The 24,010-nt window shown below is 52.2% G+C and overlaps 1 protein-coding gene across 5 annotated transcripts in view; it reads left to right on the top strand.

Annotated features, from left to right (window-relative positions):
- DIS3L2 (DIS3 like 3'-5' exoribonuclease 2) overlaps window positions 1–14,247 on the top strand; it is a 283,427-nt gene extending 269,180 nt beyond the window's left edge. For all 5 annotated transcript variants that reach the window (XM_084891776.1, XM_084891777.1, XM_084891774.1 and 2 more), the window contains 7 exons: window positions 6,083–6,266; window positions 6,959–7,045; window positions 9,103–9,250; window positions 9,587–9,717; window positions 9,892–9,996; window positions 11,268–11,369; window positions 11,904–14,247. In XM_084891776.1, coding sequence (XP_084747902.1) covers window positions 6,083–6,266; window positions 6,959–7,045; window positions 9,103–9,250; window positions 9,587–9,717; window positions 9,892–9,996; window positions 11,268–11,369; window positions 11,904–12,062 — 916 coding nt within the window. In that variant the 3' untranslated portion in view covers window positions 12,063–14,247. The remainder of the gene's footprint in view (window positions 1–6,082; window positions 6,267–6,958; window positions 7,046–9,102; window positions 9,251–9,586; window positions 9,718–9,891; window positions 9,997–11,267; window positions 11,370–11,903) is intronic.
- Window positions 14,248–24,010: the final 9,763 nt, after the last annotated feature.

Raw genomic sequence — 24,010 nt, 5'->3', positions numbered from 1 at the left:
GTTCCTTGACAGTCAAGGATAGACAACCTTCTTCTGAAAGGTAGCGTTTTAACCCAGTTCTCATTTACTAGTAGCCACTGCCTGATCCCTGCCAGATGGAGCGGCCTTTCCCAAACATTGCCCTTTAAGATGTGACCAAACAGGTTCAGTCATCACTGAGCAGCAAATGCTGCACCCAGTAGCTCCTCCTCACAAAGTCACAATTCACATTAGCATCCTAAAGGCGAAGGGGTGTCCTATAATATTGTCAAACAGAATAACCTCCAGCACTTCATATGTGTTTATTCTTTAATCCTCACTTGTTCTTATTGGTTTCAGAGAGAGAGAGAGAGGAAAGGAGAGACAGAGAGAGATCAATGTGAGAGAGAAACATTGATCGGTTGCCTCCCGTACATGCACTGACCAGGCATGTGCCCTCACTGGTAATCGAACTGGCAACCTTTTGGTACATGGGACAAGGCCCAACGAACTGAACTCCCTGGCCAGGCTATACTTTATTCTCTAAGTGACAGTAACACCTTTTGGGAAACACCATTCTAGAACAGAGTCATCTTTGCTGCAGGAAGAGTCTGTGTACTTGTGTGTAGGTTGCTTGCAGTCTTACCTGCCATCTGCCACAGCAGGTGAGGGACTCTGACATCTCTGGGCTTGCTCAGCTCCTCCCTGGGATGAATAGCCTCTCACCTGTCCTCTGGAGGCCCAGAGCCCAGGTAGGTGGAATGCTGCAAGTGTTTGCCTGGCCCGCAGTTGACCATGCAGTTGTCTATCACAGCAGAGCCCGCCCCAGACCTCCAGAGTGGTAGACCCCCAGGGGCACTGGCTCCAGATGCTCAGCAGATGCCAGGCCTGGGACTAAGGCCTCATCTCTGAGGGCTTGGCTTGCTGTTCTGGAAGGTGATGCTGGCTGGCGGCCATTCCTGAGCCCCTATTTAGAGCAGTTGTCAGGCAGTTGCTGAGTTCCAGCTTTACCGCCCCCCCCCCCCTTCCCCCAGCAGGACTGAGTGATCTCATGCTTGTGCCATGAGTGGTGGGATGGGAGGGGGAGGGTTCCATCTCCATTTGGGTTCCCAGACCCCAGTGTGTGCAGTTCGCTCTCAGAGGTGTGTCCTAACCACCCAGAACAGCTCAGGACATCATCAAAGGCCTGGCTGTGGGCCTGTGAATACAGCACTGCCGTCCCCAAAAGAGGAAAGAGAAGGGGTGTTGCTGATGGGGTCAGCTGTCAGAGCTCCTCTTGTGATCACCCTGCTGTCCCTTTCCCTGACTGAGTGCAGCCTTCAGCCCCAGAGCTGGCTTTGGTGAAGGAAAAACACTAAATGGGAGCCCAGAGACCCTGGACCTTGGGCAGCTTATAAACAGATGCCCTTTCCTACTCAAGTTCCTGGGTTCTAAGATGCTCCTGCCACGTCCCAGGTCCTGTGGGAGGGAGATGTTGGGGGCCCCCTGCCGGTCCTTCTAGGGAACTGACCCGTGGGGGACCGGTGACACTCGCCCTGGCCAGCCCAGTTCTCCCTCCTGTGGTGCCCGCCAAGTTTTGACGGTGAATCCTGAGCTCTGGAATCTGGTTGCTGGCGCTTGGCTTTTCCTTGGCCTTTCTGTTTCTGCAGTCCTTGGGGACCTAGTTCTGTCTGTGCTGCACCCCTCCCAGCCATCCCCGGGCTTGATCACCAGGGCTCTCCAGGCCTCACTCCTGCTTTCTCATGCTCACTTGTTGGCAGGTTCTCCTTCTCCTCCCCCTCCCACCTGCTGGTATAAGAAGAATTGTAAGGACAGGTTGTGGGGAAATGGTCCGTGCAGCTGTGCTAAAACACTAATGAGCCATGGTGGCACTAAGGGAACTGGGCTTAATACTGCACAGCCTCCCAGTTTGGTGACATTGATACTTTTCTGGGATGAATGCTTGATGTCAGTGAAATAATTTGAGGGGATTCCACAGGCTTCCCTTCTAACTCCTGTCACTCTGTTGCAAGGGAGGGGCCGAGACACTCAAAGAGAATCGGAGCCCCCCAAAGGCACCAACGCTCTGTCCAAGGTTGGCCTCTAAATCCAAAGCTTCACCTAACTTTGCTCTCAAGGTCAATAAGAGCACACTTGTTTTTCTCTCACCAGCCTCAGGTGACTCACAGCACTGTACTGGGGGTCCAGAGAGGACAAGGAGTGGGGTCACTGGAGAAGCAGCTTGACTGGGGTCTGTTGTCAGTCTGGGGTTTGGACACTGGCCCTCTCCTCTCCTTCCTTTCTCTCCTATTCTCCTTACCTAAAGACCTTGAGAAGTAAGGCAGGGCCCTAGCTGTTTGCTCAGTGGATAGAGCATCATCCTGCAGACTGATGTCCAGGGTTAGATTCTTGTCAAAAGCACATGCCCGGCTCAGTCCCCAGTAGGGGGTGTGTAGGAGGCAGCCAATTGATGATTCTCTCTCATCTTTTATGTTTCTATCTCTCTCCCTCTCCCTTTCTGAAATCAATAAAAATATTTTTTAAAGAGAATAAGAAGAGAAGCAAGGCAAGAACTGGGAACAGGAGCTTGGCTCTGCCTGGGGAGGCTGCCCAAGCATTCAGTTCCTTGGACCCAGGAGGGGAGAGCCCAGTGAGGGGACAGGCTGAAGGCGCCCCATCTCAGCTTTGCTACTTTGCCCTACAGCCCTGTTGTGGGGACATGCTGCCCCCTGCTGGCCATAGTGGCAAAATGCAACCCAGAGTCTTCACCCTAGACTGCTGTTAGGCTGGAGACAGGGGATTCCAAAACCACAACTATTCTCTGACTGCATGGGAAGACAAGCCTAGACCTGCCTAGCACACAGCAATGTTCGTTGAGTGAACAAACGAGTGAATGAATATATATGTATCTGAAGAATTTAGGAGGTGATGGCCTGCAGTGTCTGACCAAGAGAAGACAATAAATCAGACATTTATTGAGCAGGAATTGAGACTCCTCTTGGGTTGACAAAATCCCAATAAGAAAACCAAATATGAAGCATTAGGTCAGGGGTCCTCAAACTTTTTAAAGTGGGGGCCAGATCACGGTCCCTCAGAGAGCTGGAGGGCCGGACTATATGAACTACTAATTCCTACTGTAACACCTCGGCTGCGCTCACTGCCCAAAAAACCTGGTGGGCAGGATCAGACTCCCCTGGGGGCTGCATGTGGCCCGCGGGCCGTAGTTTGAAGACCCCTGCATTAGGTGATGCTAGACTGTGACACAAGTGACGTAGAGCAGCCTGGACCTTTATGGAAGGTATGACAAGGGTCATACCTTGGGGGACAAATGGCAGGGATGAAAATCACAGAGACGCCCAGGCTGGCCACTTGGCATGGAGGGCAGGGAGAGAGGAAAGCACTCCCTGTGTCTTCAGACACAGGATTGGCCCTAAAATATGTATTATTCCAGTGTGAAGAGGTGCTGTTTATTATTATTCCTTTTCTATTCAATACATTTGAGAAAAAGGAGGGTCAGAAAGGGACCGTGACTTGTTCAGGGTCCTACAGCAAGAGCATGTGAGCCCTGGCGGGGTAGCTCAGTTGGTTAGCGCATAGTCCTAATATGCCAAGGTTGTGGGTTCAATCCCTGGTCAGGGCACATACAAGAATTACCAATGAATGCATAAATAAGTGAAACAACAAATTGATGTCTCTTTCTTTAAAAAAAAAAAAAAAAAAAAAAAAAAAAAAAAAAAAACACGTGGAACCAGGTAAAGATTTCAACTGAGGAGATTATTTTTGGTGCTTGGGTTCAGGTGCTTGAACTCAAGGGTTTTTCCACAGGGAGTAATGTGCTCAAGGACAGATGCGGGGGGGCGGGGGGGGGGGATCAGGAGGCCACTTTAAAGGCTGTTAGGGCATCCCAGTGGTAATGAAGAAACTCCCATTCCCTGCACTGGCTTCCTGTATGGCACATGGGCTAGCAGAGGTCCAAGCCTGTGTCCTATACCCAAGTTGTAATCCTGCCCCATAGTGCGCCGGCCCAAAGCAGTCCCTGCAGAGGAGGGGCTAGGGGTGTAGGACTTATAGAGAGGGCTTCTGGGAGAGACAGGTGTGCTGTTGGGACAGCTTGGTAGACCAGAGCCAAACTTCTGCTGAAGCATGTTCATGGGGGGGGGGGGGGGCAATCACACACTCAGGCTCCCCCTCCGCCTGGCCCACTCCTGTCATTGGCTACTTTCCTCCCTCCCTCCCTCCCTCCCTTCCTTCCTTCCTTCCTTCCTTCCTTCCTTCCTTCCTTCCTTCCCTCCTCCCTCCCTCCTTTCCTCCCTCCCACTCTCTTCCCCTCTCTCCCTGTATACCTCCCCCACTCCCTCTCTTTCTCTCTCCCTCTCCCCTCCCTCTCTCCCCTCCCTCCCTCCATCCATCCCTCCCTCCCTCTTTCCCTCTCTCCTTCCCTCCCTCCCTCCCTCCCTCCCTCCCTCCTCTCCTTTCTTCCTTTCCTTTCCAAAGGATACTTTTCCCATTAATTTTTAGAGAGAATGGAAGGGAAGCAGGGGAGAGAGAGAGAAACATTGATGTTAAAGAGACACACTGATTGGTTGTCTCATGCACCCCAACCAGGGCCAGGGGATCAAACTTGCAACCTAGGTGTGAAGTATGTGCCCTTGACTGAGAATGGAGCCTGCAAACCTTTGGGGTTCCACTGGCTAGCACTCTAACCACTGAGCAAACCGGCCAGGGATCTCTTTTTTAATTTTTATTTTGAGAGTATATTTGTTAAAGCTGGGGACAGTGAAACAAGAAGAGCTTAGGATAAAAGAAGCAACAGAAGAAAACTTAGATGGGCTGCTTTGGCTTTCTAGAAATGTTGTAGGAAAGAGATGAACCAAGGTGGGGGCTGCTATCAGCTCACTGGAAAGTCAGAGAAATGGGGGCCTTGGAGATAGGTTCAGGGGGTGTTCAATGACCTATGGATGCGCTGCCGCAGCGCATTGCTTTCTTGGTTGCAAATCTCATGGGGACCCTTACAATTTAGGAGATGCACGCCTGAGAGGGAAGAAAGGCAGGGCATGCTCCCGGGAAAGATAGCACACCTGGCTGCTTTCTTTCCAAGAGCTTGGTCAGGTGACAAGGCTAACGAACCCTGCAGCACTTCCCCAGAAAGGGGAAGTTCAAGCTGGGCCGCCAGCTACTACCCGGCCTGCGGAGCTTCCTCCCTGAGCTCTGTCTGTCTTGGTGGGAGAAGCACAGGCTGACATGCAGCCTGGAGTTCAGATCAAAGGCAGGGCAGAGTCTTCTGTTCTGGGCAAGACTGTCCCCACTCAGGGCACCCTGGCCACCATGGCACCAGAACATGCCTGAGCCCCTTCTCAGAGGCTCAGCTCTTGGGCACCATCCGTACGATCCGTGGGAGCCCAGGTGGGGGAACAACGATCCGTGGGAGCCCAGGTAGGCTGCCTCAGATTAGGGGTGGGGGTGCTGACCTCAGGCCTCTGGGATCCAGCTTCCCACTTCGTCTGACTCTTCAATCTGGCACACTTCCTCCTCCTCCATCAATCCTCTTTCTCCCCCTGGGCCCTTGCTGAGCCGTATCTTTTCGTACTTATTGTTGATCCTGATTATACTAAAGTGAAGCAGAACTAGAGTGTTAGCTCCTAAGAGGTTGACTGGGGTTTAAACACCCCAACAGCACCTTTGCCTTGTCCCAGGATGTTTGAGGTCACTCTTGCTATCTTGAGGACTCTCCCGTTCATCCTCAGAAATCCTCATTTCCCCAGGGAGAGAGGGAGTCCTCTGGATTCTTGGGGAACATTGTTTTCTTACAGAGATCTTCTCTGAGTACCTTCTGTGAGTCAGACAGGTTCCCAAGCCCCGGGGTGAAGCAGAGAATGGGACAGACCCCATGCCTTTTCGCCAGGAGTCCCGTCTAGTAGGGCAGACAGTGCCCAAGCTGACACTGCAAAGAGAAGAGTCTTGTGGACTGATTAGTGCAATGAGGGGGGTGAGTGGGGGTGAGAGAGAAAGCAACTTGAGGAACAAAGTAGATTGGATGGGGGTAGGGGGGCATCTCTAGGCTGAGCCTGAGGGTGCAAGAGGGCCAGCTAGCAGAGAGCCTGGGATAGAAAGAATGGCCTGGCCCCTGACGGTTCCTCCCCTGCAGGCTCGTGGAGGAGTTCATGCTCTTGGCCAATATGGCGGTGGCCCACAAAATCTACCGCGCCTACCCCGAGAGGGCGCTGCTGCGCCGGCACCCCCCACCCCAAACCAAGATGCTCAACGACCTGGAGGAATTCTGTGACCAGATGGGGCTGTGCATGGACTTCACCTCCTCTGGGGCCCTCAATGTGAGTGCTGGGGCTGGGAAGTTGGGGGAGGCAGAGAGAGGCCCTGTTTTGGGGGGGGGAAGAGGGTGTTGTGGGTGCAGCAGCCTCTGTATTCCACCAGGGTTCGTTCCTCTTCAGCCAGGACTTCCCCTGCAAGGCTCTGGCCCCGGGCTGTGCTTCCCACCAGGACTGGGCAAGGGAAGTCACTAGAGGTTCAGCCCATGGGAGGGGTCCTGTAGCCAGGCATGGACTTGGCTTGGCCCAGAGGCCTTCAGTGGGGGTTGGGTCACTGGAAGCCATAACATGCCTTCTATAGTAAGTGGTGTCAGGTGTTCTGCCTCGAGCTAAGCCTCCAGGAGCTCAGGACTCCAGTGCCCAGATCTGATCCCACTGGAGGGAGACTATTTCCACCTGTGCCCAAGCCTCGGGCGGGTGCAGAGGTATCTTGGGTCAGACAGCTGGAAACAGACTGTCCAAGCCAGCCAACTACCAGTGATAGGACTGACCTTCGAGCAGTTGCCTGTGAAGCAAGCCCAGTGTGGGACACAGGCTGGGGCTGCTAGCCCCTGTGCCCCACTCATGGCCGTCTGAGCAGGGTTGGGCCCCTCAACTGATCCTCCCTCCCTGAAGCTGCTCTCAGATGCTCTGCAGGTAACAGGGGTCCCAGACCCTCTCCCAAAGCCTGACTGCATATCACATGGGTTTGCTTCTAGAAAAGTATAACCGAAATATTTGGAGATGACAAGTACTCACTGGCCCGGAAGGAGGTGCTCACCAGCATGTGCTCCCGGCCCATGCAGGTAAGGAGGGGCCTGTCCCCCATCCTTCCCTTCTCCCAGAAGCATCCATGACTTCTGCACATGCAGAGGACTTGAGTGGAAGGGTGGTGAAGATGTCCCCTGGGACAGGTGGGTCCGGAGCTGAGCCTGATCTGCCTCCAGCCCAGTCTTGCCTGCTTCATCTGCTAAAGGACAGCTTGACTGGACCTGCTTGAGGGCCCAGTTTGAGCCCTGCTGACCCTTTGTGAGGCCTCTGGGGCTCTGTTCCCTGGCACAGGACAGGGAGTCACCATAGGGCCTGCACCGAGCCTTCAGTGCCAATCCTCAGAGACCAGACCAGGATGGGGAAGGGAATAGGGATGGTCAGCACTCATGACCAGCGGGGAGAGAGTTTCCCAAAGCAGCCTGTACAGAGGAGTGGTCCTCAGCCCCCACTGCAACTTGTGGACCCCAGGGAGAGAAGTCTCCCTCTCACCAGCCAGGAGAAGAGAGGTCAGACCGTGGGCCTGTGTCTGCAGGCAGGATGATAGGCTGGCAGCCTCTCAGTCCTCTAAGGCTGAGCTTCAACCCCTGCAAGCCCCAGCATCTTGGGAAGAAGCCAGCCCAGTGGACTGTCAGGCCAGCAGGAGCTGTGATGCTGATGGGGCTATCTCTGGGCTGAAGCCCTTCGGGGGGGTGGGGGGGAGGCAGTAACAAACCATTTTTCAGGGGCTTGGTCACTCAGCACTATTCATTCTTTTCACAAGAACCAGATCGCCCCATCTGGCCATAGGTGACTTATTTTCTGGCATCTTATAACTCTGCCAAGGACAGAGCTGTCGGGGCCTGTTTAGGTCTAGCTGCCCTTACCCTGCTCCACACTAAGCACCTGAAAGCCCACATGGGGAGAGGGAGGGGGCAATGTACCTATGACCACTGGACTCAACACTACTCTGCTTCTAATTGCCCATAGGTCATAGAACTGCCCCCCTGGCTGTGCCATCCAGGACCAGTGAGGCCCCCATTCCCTGACCCTAGAGCCATCCACATCCAAAGTCAAACCAGCCCTGGAGCTCCATGAAAAGGAGCTCTTTCCTGAGTCTAAAAAAGACTGGCCTTTCCTGCCAATGACCTCAGAGGCCTTCTTCTGCCTTGGGATCTAATAGCAGGGAGTGACCAGACAGTCTAGAGTCCCTTTCTCCCAACCCTAAAAACTGTGGTGGGGTGGGGGAGCAGGCAGGGGAGCAGCAGTGAGCATGAAAGTCCTGAGTGAACTGCTGCAACAGGACACAAGGGCTGTCCCAAGGAGGGCTGGTCACTGTGGGAAAGCTACAGTCCCCACTTATCCCTCCCTGCCAAGAGACCCTTTGCCAGCCAGGAAGGGAGCCACGCCTTCTGTCCTCTTCACCCCAGCTCATCTGGGGAACTGGGCCACCTCTGAGAACAAACTGGCTCAGAGTGGAGGCAGCTCCCACCTCCCCCTGTGACTTGCCCCAGACATAACCCAGGACCCAGCAGGATCTGGAAAAGAAGTCGAATTGGGGAGCTGAGCAGGTCACCACCAGCTGCGCCCTGGGTTCCAGGGCCTCGTACACAGGAACCGGGGCCAGCTGACCATTTGGCTGAGTAAGCGCACGGAAGGGTGTGAGGGTGAGAGAGCGTGGCAAGCAGCCCGTGAGCGAGCAAGTGAACACACAGGGTGTGACTTTGGCTCCAGTGAGGAACCTGCTCATTGGCTCCCAGGCAGCAGCACATCCTTGTTTCCCAGCCCTGAGAGCTCGGGAAGCAGGGCCAGCAGCTTCAGGCCTGTGGCCAGGGCTCCCAGGAGCACAGACTCTTCCAGCCTGGGGCTGTTTGCAGAGCCCCAGAGCAATGCCTGTCCCTTCCTGTACCTCAGTCAAATCCCTGCCCTGAGGGCCTTTTGAACTCAGACCTGGGTCTTGGCCCCAGGACAGATTATAAGGGACAAGAAGGGCTGACGCTGGTGAACTCTTGTCTCCCTTGGCTGCACAAGGTGGAGTGTTGGGGGCAAGGGGTATGGAGCCCCTGACCCAGCCCTGCCCAGCTTAGCCAAGTTCTAAGACCGCCCATCCCCCTAGATGGCGCTGTACTTCTGCTCAGGGATGCTGCAGGACCAGGAGCAGTTCCGGCACTACGCCCTCAACGTGCCACTCTACACACACTTCACCTCGCCCATCCGCCGCTTTGCAGACGTCATGGTGCACCGTCTCCTGGCCGCTACACTGGGTAAGAGACGCAGTCCAGGAATGCAGGTTGTGGCCAGCTACTGGCCGCCCACCCCCTAAAGCAGGTGCCCAGAGGCCACGCTGCTATGGCTGTGGAAGCTCCAGCAGCAGGGACTCTGGACCTGAAACTCTCCCTTCCTCCTTGTGTCCCTATAGGGGAAGCCACATTGGGGGGGGGGGGGAGTAGTTAGAAACCCAAACAAAGGCTGCCCCATCATTTTCAGTCTCTGGAGCTGGCCCCTAGGGTACCACTCAACCCATCACCCAGCCATGCCCATGCACATAGAGTACCGCACCCCTCTCCCCGATAGCACGCCCCCAACCACCCTCTCTCCAGGCTACAGGGCAGTGCCAGACGTGGAACCCAGTGTCCTGCAGAAGCAGGCCGACCACTGCAATGACCGCCGCATGGCAGCCAAGCGCGTGCATGAGCTCAGCACCAGCCTCTTTTTTGCCATCCTGGTCAAGGTGAGGCCACTTTCCTGACACCCCTTCCCCTTCTGTCTGCCCCTCCTCCCCTCCTGGCAGCTGCTCACAAAGGCCCTGGCGGATCCCAGGGGCCTTCAGCCGCCAGGGTGGGCCCTGGGGGGATGTCTCCCTGGCCAAGCCTTGGCTGCAGCCCTGCCCTGCCCTGCCCTGCAGGAGAGTGGCCCCTTAGAGTCGGAAGCCATGGTGATGGGCGTCCTGAACCAAGCCTTTGACGTGCTGGTACTACGCTACGGGGTGCAAAAGCGCATCTACTGCAATGTGAGTATGTGGGGGGCATCCAGGCCTCAGTTAGGGACCTTCTGGGAGGGTGCAGACACCCTTCGACTGTGAAACGAGTGCGGGGGCTGTGCGGTTCCCCCTCAGACACCAAGCCGCATCCACTAAGCACACTCTGTTTTCCCCTGCCTGTCCCATTCCCTTCGCTGGAGTCTTTTTCATATTTTCCTAGCATCCGGGGTCGGGGTGGGGGATCCTGGCCCAGGGACAGCCCTTAGTGGACATACAAGCATGGGGGATGGGAGCACCGGCGAGGACCCTGCTGTCCCTGTCCTCACTGGGGATCCAAGCGGTGGTGATGACTGCACCGCACCCTCGCTCAGATGTGGGCTCTGCTGGCACACAGAGGCAGAGGGTATGGGGCCCTGACCTTGGTCCGCTCCCAGACCCACACCAAGCCCACCCCTGGGCCCTGCCAAGATACCCAACTGTGCTCTCTGGGAGAGGGGGTCCAGGCCAGGGGTCAGGCTTGGTCGTCTTCTCCAAGGTCCCAGAAAACAGGTGCCTCCATAACCAGTGCAGGATGGCAGGGTATACAGTCTTTGTGAGATTTTTTTTATAGGAACATGGGAGAAGAAAAGACCAGAATGAATGGTCCTTTGCCTCTCTGAAAGTGATGCCCCTAAACTAAAGGAAGAGACCTGCTCCGATGGCTATTTATTCCAGGCTCTTGGTGCCTGTCTAAGGCCATCTGACGGAGCTGTTTCAGCCTACCTTGTCATTAACATCCAAAACACTTTGGGGTATGCAGAGCCCAGCACATAGTGGAATAAACATGATATTAACATGGAGTAAAACAGAAGAGACAGAACAGAGGCCAGCTGGAACCAATCAGCATTCTCGTCCTTAAGTCCTGACTTCGAGCTGATTGTCTCTGCAAACAACCCAGCCCTCAGTATGTGCTAACACCCAGCGCCAGCAGGGGGCAGCAGCCCTCCAGCCTCAGATGCTTGCTCCACCTCAGGCCCAGGTCCTGATGAGCCTGGACAAACCCACCACTTCCCCCGAATAACACACTGAGCCTAGGTACTGGCCTTGTCCTGCCCAGCCACAGATGGCCAGGCAGGGCCTCCCTGAAGCTGCCCAGAGGTGAAGATGGGGATGGTACCCCCAGAATGTCAAGCAGCCAGCTACTGGGGGGGCGGGGGTCAGGGCAGGGAGCTCCCTTGAGGTCAGTCAGGGCTTTGCAGGGTCAATGGTTAGGAGGCTGCATCCAGGCCCAGGGCCTGAGACCCAGCTGTTTGCACCCCCAGGCCCTGCCCCTGCGGTCCCACCACTTCCGGAAGGTGGGCAAGAAGCCGGTGCTGACACTTGTCTGGGATCCTGAGGACATGGAGCAGGAACCGGTGCAGCAGGTCAGAACCCAGGGCTGGCGCTGCTTTCCCAGACCACCATTGTGGCCCCGGCCCCCGCCCCCTCCCCTGCACCCAGGCTCCCGCTGGTGGGCACCAGTTCACTCACATCCCCTCCTAGCTTTCTGGTACCACCTTCCTCCCTTGGGGACATCCTCTGTGAGGAGAGGCACAGATAGGGGGAGGTTCTGCCTGTCTCTTTAAAACAGGACCTTTAAGCTTTGAGAATCTGATGAAAGCTATGGACCTCCTGCCCAAGAAATTCTGTATAACAGTTTTTACCTAAACATGCTCCCGAGGCCAGCCCAGACCCCACCGTCTGCCTACACTGAGTGCTCACTGTGTGCCAGGGCCCCGGGGCCTCAGTATTTGAGTGGGCTCAGCTTTCAGACTGGCAACAGAGGCCTAAAGAGGCAGAGTGAGTGGTCTCAGGCACCCTGCTGGACAGATAGTGGCAGAGCTGTCCCTGACCCTCCTGTCCCATGGGCAGCCCCTTGAGACCCACCTGTGTCACTGCCGGACTCTGCTGTGCTGCAGGTCATCACCATCTTCAGCCTGGTGGAGGTGGTGCTGCGGGCAGAGGCTGCCGCCCTCAAGTACAGCGCCATCCTGAAGCGGCCGGGCACCGAGGACCTCTTGGGCCTGCAGGACAAGAAGGAGTGTGACAGTGACCATGACCATGAGCAGGAGGACTGAAGCCACCACCCTACCTGCCTACCCCACCCACTGGCTTTTAGGAATAGGACATTTTGACACCAAAGGGGATTTTTAATTTGGTTTTTAACATCTCAGGGTTTTGTTTTTATTTTTTCACTCTATTTTACTTTTGCAGCTCGGTTTTTAAATGAACTGGAGGGAAGAGGGTGGGGCTGGACGGGCCATTGCTTATCAGAGCCGAGTGGTACCGCCCTCCTGGAGGCCAGCCCCCCTTCCTGCCAGGCCACCCACTGCCTTCCCCTGCCCAGGAAATGGGGTTTTCAGCAAATCAGTGTCATGGAATAAAACCAGGTGTGAAGAGCAGCCTGGTGTATAGGGCACGGTGGGAGGCCGGGCTGGCAGGGTGCCCCTTGGACCCAGGACCAGAGACCAGGGACCTGGCTCGGGCTCCACCCGTCACAGCTAAGCTGGGTCACCACTCTCTGGAGCCTTCCTGTCAGTTCCAGGATGATTCACAGAGCTGGCCACCTGGCAGATTGATGCCAGCGCCTCGTTCTGGCTGATTAGAAATGTCATTAGTATGCAAGGCGGCAGCTCACCCATCCCTGTTGCGGATGGCTATATCCATCCCTGCCCCCACCGCTGCCTCTCTGCCTGCCTGACCCCAGATGGGGCACTGGTTCTGTAACGCCCCTTTCCCCTCTTCCCAGTAGAGCTCTGGCCCCGTTTCTACCCTTGGTGCAAGCCGGTACTTCAGCACCTTCAGTCCCAATCTTGCACCCTGGCAGCATCAAGGAGCCTGGGAACAAAGTGGGGGCTGGGCCTGTGGGACATGAGAGGGGCCCTCAAACTGCCTTCCCAAGCAGGGGGCAGAAATGGGCTCCTGGTGGCCCAGCCTGGCTCCTGGTGGCCCAGCCTGGCCAATGGCCCGTCCAGCCCCACCCTCTGGCCTAGTCACCTGTCGGCATCTGACATCCACGGATGCCAACCACCATCTTCAGGAACGCAGGGACAGAGATGGCAGGCCCCTGGGCAGCACTCTGTCGCCAGCAGCCTGGCCACAGCCCCTGCTCCTTCCCCACCGAACTGGGGAACCACAGGTTGGCTTCCCCAGTAGCTGCCAGAAACTAGAGAGAACATGGTGACCAAGGGCCGGCTTCACCATGCTGTTTCATTGGGGGGGGGGGGGGGGGACAAGCTCGTTTGGTCTAGTTATAGTGAATGTTCTTCAAAGGAAAACTCAACGCAGTACCTTTAGGAGGGCCTCGCAGGGACTGGGCATGGCTGCTGTAGTCTGTCACTAGTGGGCTGTGGTTCATTGTCCATCCAGCACTGGGCTGGTGCCAGAGGGGACCAAGGACACGTGTCTCCCTGCCCCTGTTCCCTTCTCTCCTCCTCTAACATCTCAGTCAGCCTTCAGTCTGTCCATCCTGCTTACTCAGAGGGCCACCATCCCCTTTCTGCTCCTGTCCCCAGAGGCTTCTAGAACCCAGTATGTGGAAGAGAAGAGGTGGGCGTCTGGTGGTTTGGTATTTGGAAGAGGAGATTTCTGGGTTCTTTCCTAGCCTGGGTGGCCTAACAGTGAGAGCCCAGGGTAAGGTCCTGTCCCCAGCCCCTCAACTGCCCCACCGCCTGAGGAGGAGCAGCCCTCCCCTCTGTTGTTATCCCCCAGGGCCTCCCATAGAGCCTGGGAACCGAGGGCAGAGCAGCGCCCCAGGGGGTAGTGCCCTCCGGGAGCAGTGGGTCAGAGAGCTGGGGCTCCCTGGAGGGCAGCATGGGCCCGGCCAGCAGACATCCCTCCGTACGCCGCAGCCCTTCCAGGCCCATGAGGAGTAGCCAGGTTAGTCAGCGAGGAAGGTCTTTGCTGGCCAGGCCTTGATGTCCCTAGAATCACAAGGGCCATAGCAGCCCATCCACCACCACCACCCCATCTGACAGGAGTGGAAACTGCCCCCAGAATGGACTCAGGTCTCTGGGCCAGGTGACATAGCAAGACTGCCCAGCCAGGCATCTGCCCTCCTCCAGCCCACTCCCTGGGCCCACCTTCTGCACCCACACATGCAGGACATGGGTGGGACCATGCCCATGGGTCCAAAAAGGAAGACAACCCCTTCTGTGGCCCCATGCTTGGGGGACTGTTGACAGAAGGGGTGATGAGACCCAAAATCTCATCAAAAAGGAAGAGTCCCAAAATAAAAATAAATAAATAAAAAAATTTTAAAAAGGATAAGGAAGACTTGTTTGCTTCTTAACAGAGTCTCCAGAACTCAAAAAATTCTCCACATAACAAGGTTCTAGCAAAGTTCCGGGTCTGGGTGGCATATTCCCAACCACAATGGAATAGCACCCAGAAGAAGATGGCAAAGGAACTGAGGCTTGGAGGAATCTGATAGGAGCAGTGAAGGTCTGAGGTGCTGGGACCGAGAGTGCCCAGGGGCGTGCAAGGTGGTGCTGGAGAGGCAGGAGCAGGTGGGTCACCTCGAGCCTCTGCTGCCGGAGTGTGCACTCTCCTCCGGGCAGTGCAGAGTCCGTGAAGGTTTCATCAGGACACAATGTGACCTTTGTTCCCTCCTTCATTTATTCAAGGACAGTGAGTGTCCACAGTGTGCCAGTGCTCAGAGAGCTGAGGGTCAGGAGGGGTGTCCCATTTCTGGTGTGGCAGGTGGCAGCGATGGCACGAAAGGTAAAGCAGGGACGGGAGGCCATGTGTGGACAGAAGCCTCGGAGCAGCCTGAGGCCGGAGTGTGGTGGTCAGTGGAGGGGCGCGAGGGCAGAGCCCTGGTCTGCAATGAGCTGGAAGAGCCCGGGAGCTGAAGAATCACCTAGGTTTTTCAGATGGTCGTGAGGATTTTCCTAGGATTTGAGCAAAGGAGGTACACAAGCCAGCGCCTCCCCGCCCTCCAAGCTGCGCTCTGAGAATAGAACGTGGGTTCTGTATGGCGGCTGCGGCCAAGATCCCTGCAGGGATGGAGGGAGGGGTAGTTGGATTGAGAAGCTGGGGGCCACAGTGACAGGAATTACCAAGGAATAGATGTGGAAATGACAGCCGAGGTTTATAGTGCTCTGACCAGGGAGTGGGTACAAAAACGACAGGGGCAGGGAAGAGGTAGGACAGAGTGAAGGGCAGAGGCTGGACTCCTGGGGACAGGGAGCTCAAAGAGACAGCAGAGAGGGGTTAGGAGAGTGCTGACACCCAGCAAGTGAGCAAGCAGGTCCTCGTGATCAAGCCAAAGTAAGGACACACCTAAGTGTCTGTCTGCAGGTAAATGGGGGAAAAGATGTGGTACATATCTAAAAGGGAATATTATTCAGGCTTGTAAAAGGATATCTGGCTTGGCCAGTGTGGCTCAGTTGGTTGGGCATTGTGCCCAATTGATCGTCTGTTCAATTCCTAGTGAGTACACATGCCCAGGTTGTAGGCTCAATCCCAGTAGAGGGCATGCAGGAGGCAGCTGATGGGTGTTTCTCTCTCACTTCCATGTTTTTCTCCCACTCCTTTCCTTGCTTTCTGTAATCAATAAAAACATACTTTAAAAAATACTTTAAAAATAAATATAAACGATATCCTGCCATTTATGATAGCATGGATGAACTAGAGAATATTATACTGAGTGATGTAAGCCAGGCACAGAAAGACAAATACTGTGTGTTCTCATATGTGGTATCTAATCCAAAATACAAGCAGAGAATAGAATGGTGGGAAGGAGGGAAAGAATTTAGGAGATGCAGGTCAAAGGGTAGAAGGTTTTGATGAGAAAATGAATGAGTTCTGGAGACCTAATGTACAGCATGGGATATAGGTAACAATACTATGTTGTACACTTGAAATTTGCTAAGAGGCTAGATTTTTTTTTTAAATAATTTTTAAAAAATTTATAGATTGAATTTTAGAGAGAGAAATTGATTTGTTCCACTTATTTATGCATTCATTGGTTGATTCCTTTTTGTGTGTGCTTTAAGAGAGAAGGGGGGAAACAGAGAGTGTGAGAGATACATTGATGAGAGATGTTTCTCCTGCCTCCTGAATACCCCCTCCTGGGGATTGAGCCGGAACCCGGGCATGTGTCCTGACAGGAATCCACCTGGTGACCTCTTGGTAGATGGGTGACACTCAATCCATTGAACCACACCGGCTGGGCCATTGGTTGATTCTTTTATGTGCCCTGACCAGGGATCAAACCTGCAACCGTGGCATATTGGAAAGACACTTTAACCAACTAAGATACCCAACCATGGCAAAGAGGGTAGATCATAAATGTTCTTACCATGAAGACAAAATGGTGATTTTTGAGGTAAGGAATGGGAATGTTGATTAACCTGATTATGATGATCATTTCACAGTGGATACATGTATCAAAATATCAAGTTTTACACCTTAAATATGTACAGTTCCTATTTGTCTATTATACCTCAGTGGAGCTGCTAAATTCACTAATTGGAAGTGGAATCTATGTTTCCTCCCTTGAATCTGGACAGGCCCTATAGCTGCTAACAGGCAGAAATGTGCAAAGTGACAATGGGCCACTTTCTAAGCCCATAAGAAACTGGCAGCCCTGGCTCAGTGGAGAGCGTCAGCCTATAGACTGAAGGGTCCCAGGTTTGATTCCGGTCAAGGGCACATGCCTGGGTTGCAGGCTCAATCCCCAGTAGGGGTTGTGCAGGAGGCAGCTAATCAATGATTCTACCTCTCCCTTCCTCTCTGAAATCAATAAAATGTTTTTTACAAAAAAGATAGAAAGAAAGAGCCAAAACCGGTTTGGCTCATTGGATAGAGCGTCGGCCTGCAGACTGAAAGGTCCCGGGTTCGATTACGGTCAAGGGCATGTGCCTTGGTTGCGGGCACATCCCCAGTAGGGGGTGTGCAAGAGGCAGCTGATCGATGATTTTCATCGATGTTTCTAACTCTTTATCTCTCTCTCTTCCTCTCTGTAAAAAATCAATAAAATATATATTTTTTAAAAAATAAGAAAGAAAGAAAGAAAGAAAGAAAGAAAGAAAGAAAGAAAGAAAGAAAGAAAGAAAGAAAAAGAAACTGGTAGTTTCTTCCTGTCTCGTGGAATCCAGCTGCCAAGTTGTGGAGAAGCTAAAGCAGCCTGTGGAGAAGCCAGCCCACAGGAGAGGAGCCAGTTATCTCCTGTGACAGCTGCTTCAGGGAGTGGGTTCCCAGCTCCTATCCAGCCCCCAGCTGAGCCCTCACAGGTACACCAAGGCTGTGTGTGTGATCCTGGGTCAGGCACATACAAGAAACAACCAGTGAATGCATAAATAAGTGGAACAACTCATCTCTCCTTTCCCCTCTCTCTAAAATAAATAAAAATGTTAATGGCATTAAAATAAATAAAAATAAATAAGTAATTGCTTCTCGGTCTTTTGGCTAAGATTAAGTGTAGTACCTATTCCTATCAGTTTAATATCTGATACATCCTCTGAGGACAACATATTAAATGAGAAAAAAAAATGAACAAGTATGTGATTTGAAAACTGGTAAATATCAAATTAAAAAGCCAAGGGAAAGATGACTGCCTCTGAGATGGGAAACACAGGGGGAGGGGGACTGCTGTTTTTGTTTTGTTGTAACAAACATGAATGATCTAGTTTATAATTTATATATACGTATAACTCCAATAAGAAAACTTAAAAAAAAAATCTCCTTAGCAAGAATGGACCTACAATGGGTTTGAAAGGCTTCCTGTACAATCAGCAACGGGTACATCAAACTCCATTATTCCAGTAAATAAGATAAAGTTTTTGCTGACAAGCAGCCTGATAGTCCCACTCAGTTAAAATGCTGCCTAAGGTTTTCAGCTTGAACACTTGGGTGGTTGTCTTGCTGTGAGGAGTCCTGGTTGCCTCGTGGAGACCCAGGGACTGTGTCTGTTGTGTCTGAGCCAAGACCAGGGCGTGCAGGGTGCGGGGCTGGCTCCTGGGCAGCTGCCAGCCTGGAGGCAGCAGCCTGGCCAGGAAGGGCGGGACTGCAGACAAGGCTCCTGGCCTCACTGGGGCAGCTCCTCCAAGGGCTGTGCCACAGGCCCTGCCAGGCAAGCACCACTGAGGCTATTTCCAGGACCAGGTCCCAGATGTCAGGGGGACCGGATTGGAGCGGCGCTGAAGCAAATGCAAGATTGGCATGCGTTCCGGCAAGTGGGAGGAGGAGGGCTGATGCCTCTGATGACCACAGATGAGAGTCTGGAGACGGGAGAGGGTGTATTTAACACTTGGAATGAAAAGTTTGAATTTGAAAAAAAAAAAAAAAAAGCCGAGACCGGTTTGGCTCAATGGATAGAGCGTCGGCTTGGGAACTGAGGGGTCCTGGGTTCGATTCCGGTCAAGGGCATGTACCTTGGTTGTGGGCGCATCCCCAGTGGGGGGTGTGTAGGAGGCAGCTGATCGATGACTCTCTCTCATCGATGTTTCTAACTCTCTGTCTCTCTCCCTTCCTCTCTGTACAAAATCAATAAAATATATTTAAAAAAAAGAAAAAAAGAAAAAGAAAAGTTTGAATTTGCACATAACCTAGTTAGGTTATGAATTTAAAACCTTTTGCAATATAACTTCTCTGAGCCTTCTCTGTATGGGTTTTATGGTGGGGTTGTATATATATATTTTTTTATTAACATAGAAACTTGAAAGGAAAAAAAAAAAGCTATCCTTAAGGTTCTTTCATCTGGTCTAATCATCAAATAGGCATGAGACAGATTAACAAGAGAACCTGACTAAACTTCATACCTACATATGTATGGGAACCCCACATCCATGAGAGTCAGACCCACACGCACCAGAGGTTCAGACAGACGGGGAACTTGAAATTGGGGTGGGGGGGAGGGATGAGGGAAGGTGCCCCCGGGGCTTCACTGGTCGAGACAGGATTAGAAGAGCAGATGCTTAGTAAATAGAAGCTTGCCCCACCACAGGTGGGTCAAAAAGAGATTATAGCTATCATCTCTCTTACTTCAAGTTTTAGGCAAGGGAGGGGCACAAGTTTCTCTTGAGCCTGAAGCCAAAATTGCCCTTTGCTCAGAACAGTCCGCCTGCCACAGAAGCACGGCTTGGTGTGACTAGCTCACAGTGATGCCATTTGGGACTGTGGTTTTCTCTTTAACTCTTCCAGGTTCTGGCCGGTGTAATAATCAAATTCACATGAGACAAATTAGCAGCAGAAAACAAATTAACATTTAACAACACGTATTCCACTTAGAGGCGTGGGAGAGACCCAGATCAGCTGAGTAACTCTCCCGAAGAGTGGAAGCCACACCTTAAATACCATCTTCAGCTAAAGACAAAGAAAGAGGGAGGTGTGGGGAGTCAGGCCTGGCAGGTGACCCGGAGAAGCACAGCAAATGGGAGTCAGGCTGTTGGGCAAGTTAAGTGTCTGCTTCCTCCATTGATAAGTTTCTAGGAATTCAGATGCTACCTCTGTTTTCCCGAAAATAAGACCTAGCGCATAGAAAGATAAGACACCCCCTGAAAATAAGACCTACCGCATCTTTGGGAGCAAAAATTAATATAAGACAGTCTTATTTTCAGGGAAACGGTAGCTCTTTCAATGAGGAAAATAGCCTTAAAACTACAGGTTTCCCACCCTGGCTGGGTAGCTCATATGGTTAGAGCTTCACTACAATACACCAAAGTTGTGGATTCTATCTCCAATCAGGACACATACAAGAAGCAACCAATGAATGCATGAATGAATGGGACAACAAATTCCCTCTCTCTCTCTCTCTCTCTCTCTCTCTCTCTCTCTCTCTCTCTCTCTCTCCTCTCTCATCAATTGACAACATTTTTCAAAAATTACCCAGCATAAGGGAATCAATATCCCCCAAAGAGGCATATTTTGGGATGGCAAACTCTGCTCCCCTTCAACAGGAGGAGGATGCAGGGAATAGAGGGAGTGACAGAGGCTGGCAGGTAACTCTTGGAGGTGAGATTGTCTCAGTAGAGCGAGGAGGACCCAGGAAGGCTCTGGGGTGGGGAGGAGGACCCAGTGGCAAAGCTGGGAAGAAGGGTTGTTTTTATTTATTTTTCAATTATTTTTTAAATATATGATTTTAATGATTTTTCACAGAGAGGAAGGGAGAGAGATAGAGAGCCAGAAATGTCAATGAGAGAGAAACATCGACCAGCTGCCTCCTGCACAACCCCCAACGGGGATGTGCCCGCAACCAACGTACATGCCCCTGACCGGAATCGAACCCGAGACCTTCCAGTCCGCAAACCGATGCTCTAGCACTGAGCCAAACCGGTTTCAGCTGTTTTTAAATATACATATCATTATGCCCAGCCAGTGTGGCTCAGTGGTTGAGCATCAACCTATGAACCAGGAACTCAATTCCTGGTCAGGGCACATGCCCAGGTTGCAGATTCAATCCCCAGTAGGGGGCATACAGGAGGCAGCCCACCAATGATTCTCATTGATGTTTCTCTCCCTCTCTGAAGTCAATAAAAATATATTAATATATATATATTAAAATATGGTAAAAAGCATGACATAAAATGTTACCATCTTAACCATTTTTAAGTATGCCCAGTTCAATAGCTAACAAGATTATGTGCTCGCGGAAGGCAGGGGAGGGTGGGTGGGAAGAGATCAAGCAATGAACTTGTATGCATATATGCATAACCCATGGATACAGACAATTGGGTGGTGAGGGGGATGGGAGCAGGCTGAAGAGGTTAATGTGGGAAAAAGGAGGACCTATGAAATATTTCCAACAATAAAATTTAAAGAGCCCTAGCCGGTTTGGTCAGTGGATACATCAGCCTGTGGACTAAAGGGTCCCAGGTTTGATTCCAGTCAAGGGTACATGCCCAGGTTGTGGTCTTAATCTTCAATAGGGGGCGTGCAGGAGGCAGCCGATCAATGATTATCATCACTGATGTTTCTCTCTCCCTCTCCTTTCTTCTCTGAAATCAATAAAAACATATTTAAAAAAAAAAAAAAAAAAAGAGAGAGAGAGAGAGAAAAAGATTATGTGCTCTCTTGAGGGTTAATACCCCTTTGAGGGATATTACTTCTGATATTTCAAAGGTGTGTTAACCTAGATCACATGTGTCAAACACAAGGCCCGCGGGCCAAATCCAGCCTGCCAGGCCTTGCAATGTGGCCCGCACCGCGCTGTCATCACTGCACTCCGCTGTCAGTTTATGACATTGTCAGTTTATGACTGTTCAGTAAACCATTCGGCCCGCGATTTAGGCTGGATTTTAGATTTTGGCCCCTTCTCTGATTGAGTTCGACACCCCTAACCTAGATGCACAAGAGCAAAGGACAAACCTTTCGCTGAAGAAGTTACAGGCCTGGGACATGCCTACTCAGCATGACCTGCCCAGTTAGGAATTTATGGTCAGGTCTCCCTGTGAGGTTACTTTCCACAGAACCCCATTTTCATCCACAGTATGGACACCACATTTTATTTACTCATTCATCTGTTGACGGACATGTGAATTGCTTGTACCTGTTGGAGAGGGGATAATTCTCCCCCTTCTACCCTTTAGTTCTTAATTCTAGACTAGAAATAAAATAATAAAAATTGATATAAGACTAGATTAACAGGATGTTAACAAAATTCCAAGATGAGTTAAAAGAGTGTTTTATTCAGATATGATTTGCAAATCAGGGACGGCCTTGGTGTGAACCAGAGACATGTTCCAAAGTGGAGGGGACAAAGCAAGGCTTCCAAAGGCAAAGCGCATGGGATGCTGATCAAAGAGGGGAGTGGCTGTGGGGAAGACCACAAACTTCCATCACTGGTTCTCTGAGAGGTGGAGGCAACTGCAAAACCCAAGAATCTGCTGACTCAGGGATCAAAAATAGGGCTGTGATGCAAGAACAGAGGGTAACATGATGAGGCATTTGTCAGGTCCTAGTTTTGGTTCAAGCCATAGAGCACAAGTTCTGGGTTATCTATATAATAAAAGCCTAAGTGACTGTTACAGCAGAATGACCAAAACGACCAGTCCCTCTGATGAGCACTGACCACCAGGGGGCAGATGCTCAATGCAGGAGCTCCCTCCTGGTGGTCAGTGTGCTCCCACAGGGGCAGCACTGCTCAGCCAGAAGCTGGGCTCATGGCTGGTGAGCTCAGCGGTGGTGGCGGGAGCCTCAGCAGCAGCGCTAGGGAGCAGCAGGCTGGCAGAAAGGAGAGAGGGGTCCCTGACTACAAGAGAGAGGCCCTCCCCCCAGTGTATAATTTTGTGCACCAGGCCTCTAGTTTACGTATCAACAGAAATCAGCACAAAGAGAGCATTCGGTGGTAGGCGGCAGGAATGGCACCAGGTGTCTAAGCGGTGGGGTCAGACTGGACCTGGGTTCAGCAACCTAGTACTTGAGTTCTAGCTAGGAAAGAATTCAGAGCCAAGACTTAAACTATAAGAGAACATTTATTTATAAAATTTAGAAATGGACTGAGGAATTGAGTTAGGAAGGGCCCTAGGAGCTTGGGAGTGAGGAAGGTAATGGTAACATGCTTAAGGGTGGGGGTGGGGGTGGGGGTAGGAAAAGGAGAGGCACTGGGTCCTCCATCCTAAGGGTTTTAAGGGGGAGATTTTAGGGGAGGTCTCAGAGGAAGATCTTAATAGAATATCCAGCACTTTTCCAGGTGTGTCCTTTTGGAGTTGTGGCCTCCACTAATGGATTGGCCAGCACAGGGGCCATTATTCAATGCAGCTGGTCCTGAGGTCAGCCATGGGGTTGCTTTTTTGGACCCATAGCTGAAATAAAACGGAGCGGTAAATGTTATCTCTAGGGAGAAAAGGTCAAGAAGTTGAAACCACATGACCATGGATATGCTAGGGGAGGAAAGGCCACGCTGGTGGTGAGGTCACACCCTACAGCTATCCGCTGCTGGGCGCCTGTAGCTTTCTGCCCTGGTGACCTGTACCTGGCCCATCACACTGGCTCTGCTCGTGTCTGTCTGTCACAGCTCTGTGGGCCTGGGAGCAGAGTCGTGCTCTTTAAACAGCCTCGGAGTTCACCCTGCAAAAACCCAAATATTGGGACACAAATAAGGATATTTAGGCTCTGGTAAGTCCTCACGGAGAAAAACCAGTTTAAAACATGTGCCGGAGAACCACAGTGTGATGCTCAGGTCAGAAAATGAGGCTCAAGAACTGTTCGAACCAGGCACCTTTCTATGTTTTTTGTACAAACACGGAGAAAGTCACCGCTCAGTTAAAGGAATGTAAGCAGGGCTTGGGATGGGCGGGACAGGCTTGTTGACACAGCCCTCTCCTTCCGGATTCCCAGCTGGGATAAGGTTGTGTCAGCCCTTGGGATGTTGCCTCCTGCTTTCAGGGACACAGAAGAGGGTCAGGCCTCATCCTGCTCCTGCTGCCTCCCAGGTGACTGCAGTTGGAAATAGTCACTAGGTCACCATGGAATACCACGGGGCGGCCTGTCCTGGGCCCCAGCACACCTTTGGCTGTTATGGATAGGGCTGTTATGAATATGGGGGTGCAATGATGTCTTGAAGAGCCTGCTTTTGGTTCTTTTGGGTTCATACCCAAAGGTGGGCTTGTTGGGTGGGAGGAATGCTTCTGAATGCTCGTGATCAGAGGAGAGCAGGCTCATGCCTGTGCCCAAGCCCCTGCCCAACGGGGCAAACAGCATGCACCGGGCACGGCCCCACCCCTGCCCTCTGAAGGCACACCTCTTACCCGACAGGGTGCCTTGCCCAAGCAGGTCTGCCTACGGCCACAGGCAGTGTGTGGGTTCTTAAATCCATGCAAGAAAAATTCACAACACACGTCCAGGTGAATTTTAGAGGACGTTTATTAAAGCTGGGAACAATGAAACAAGGAAGGGCTAGGCCGCAGTGGTCGGCAAACTCATTAGTCAACAGAGCCAAATATCAACAGTACAACAATTGAAATTGCTTTGGAGAGCCTAATTTTTAAAACTTAAACTTCTTCTAACGCCACTTCTTCAAAATAGGCTCGCCCAGGCCGCGATATTTTGTGGGAGAGCCACACTCAAGGGGCCGAAGAGCCTC

This window comes from Pipistrellus hanaki, assembly GCF_964339955.1.
Source record: "Pipistrellus hanaki genome assembly, chromosome: 8".
Lineage (NCBI taxonomy): Eukaryota > Metazoa > Chordata > Mammalia > Chiroptera > Vespertilionidae > Pipistrellus > Pipistrellus hanaki.
The sequence above is the reverse complement of the archived record's forward strand: the minus strand, read 5'-3'. Positions and strand labels throughout refer to the sequence as shown.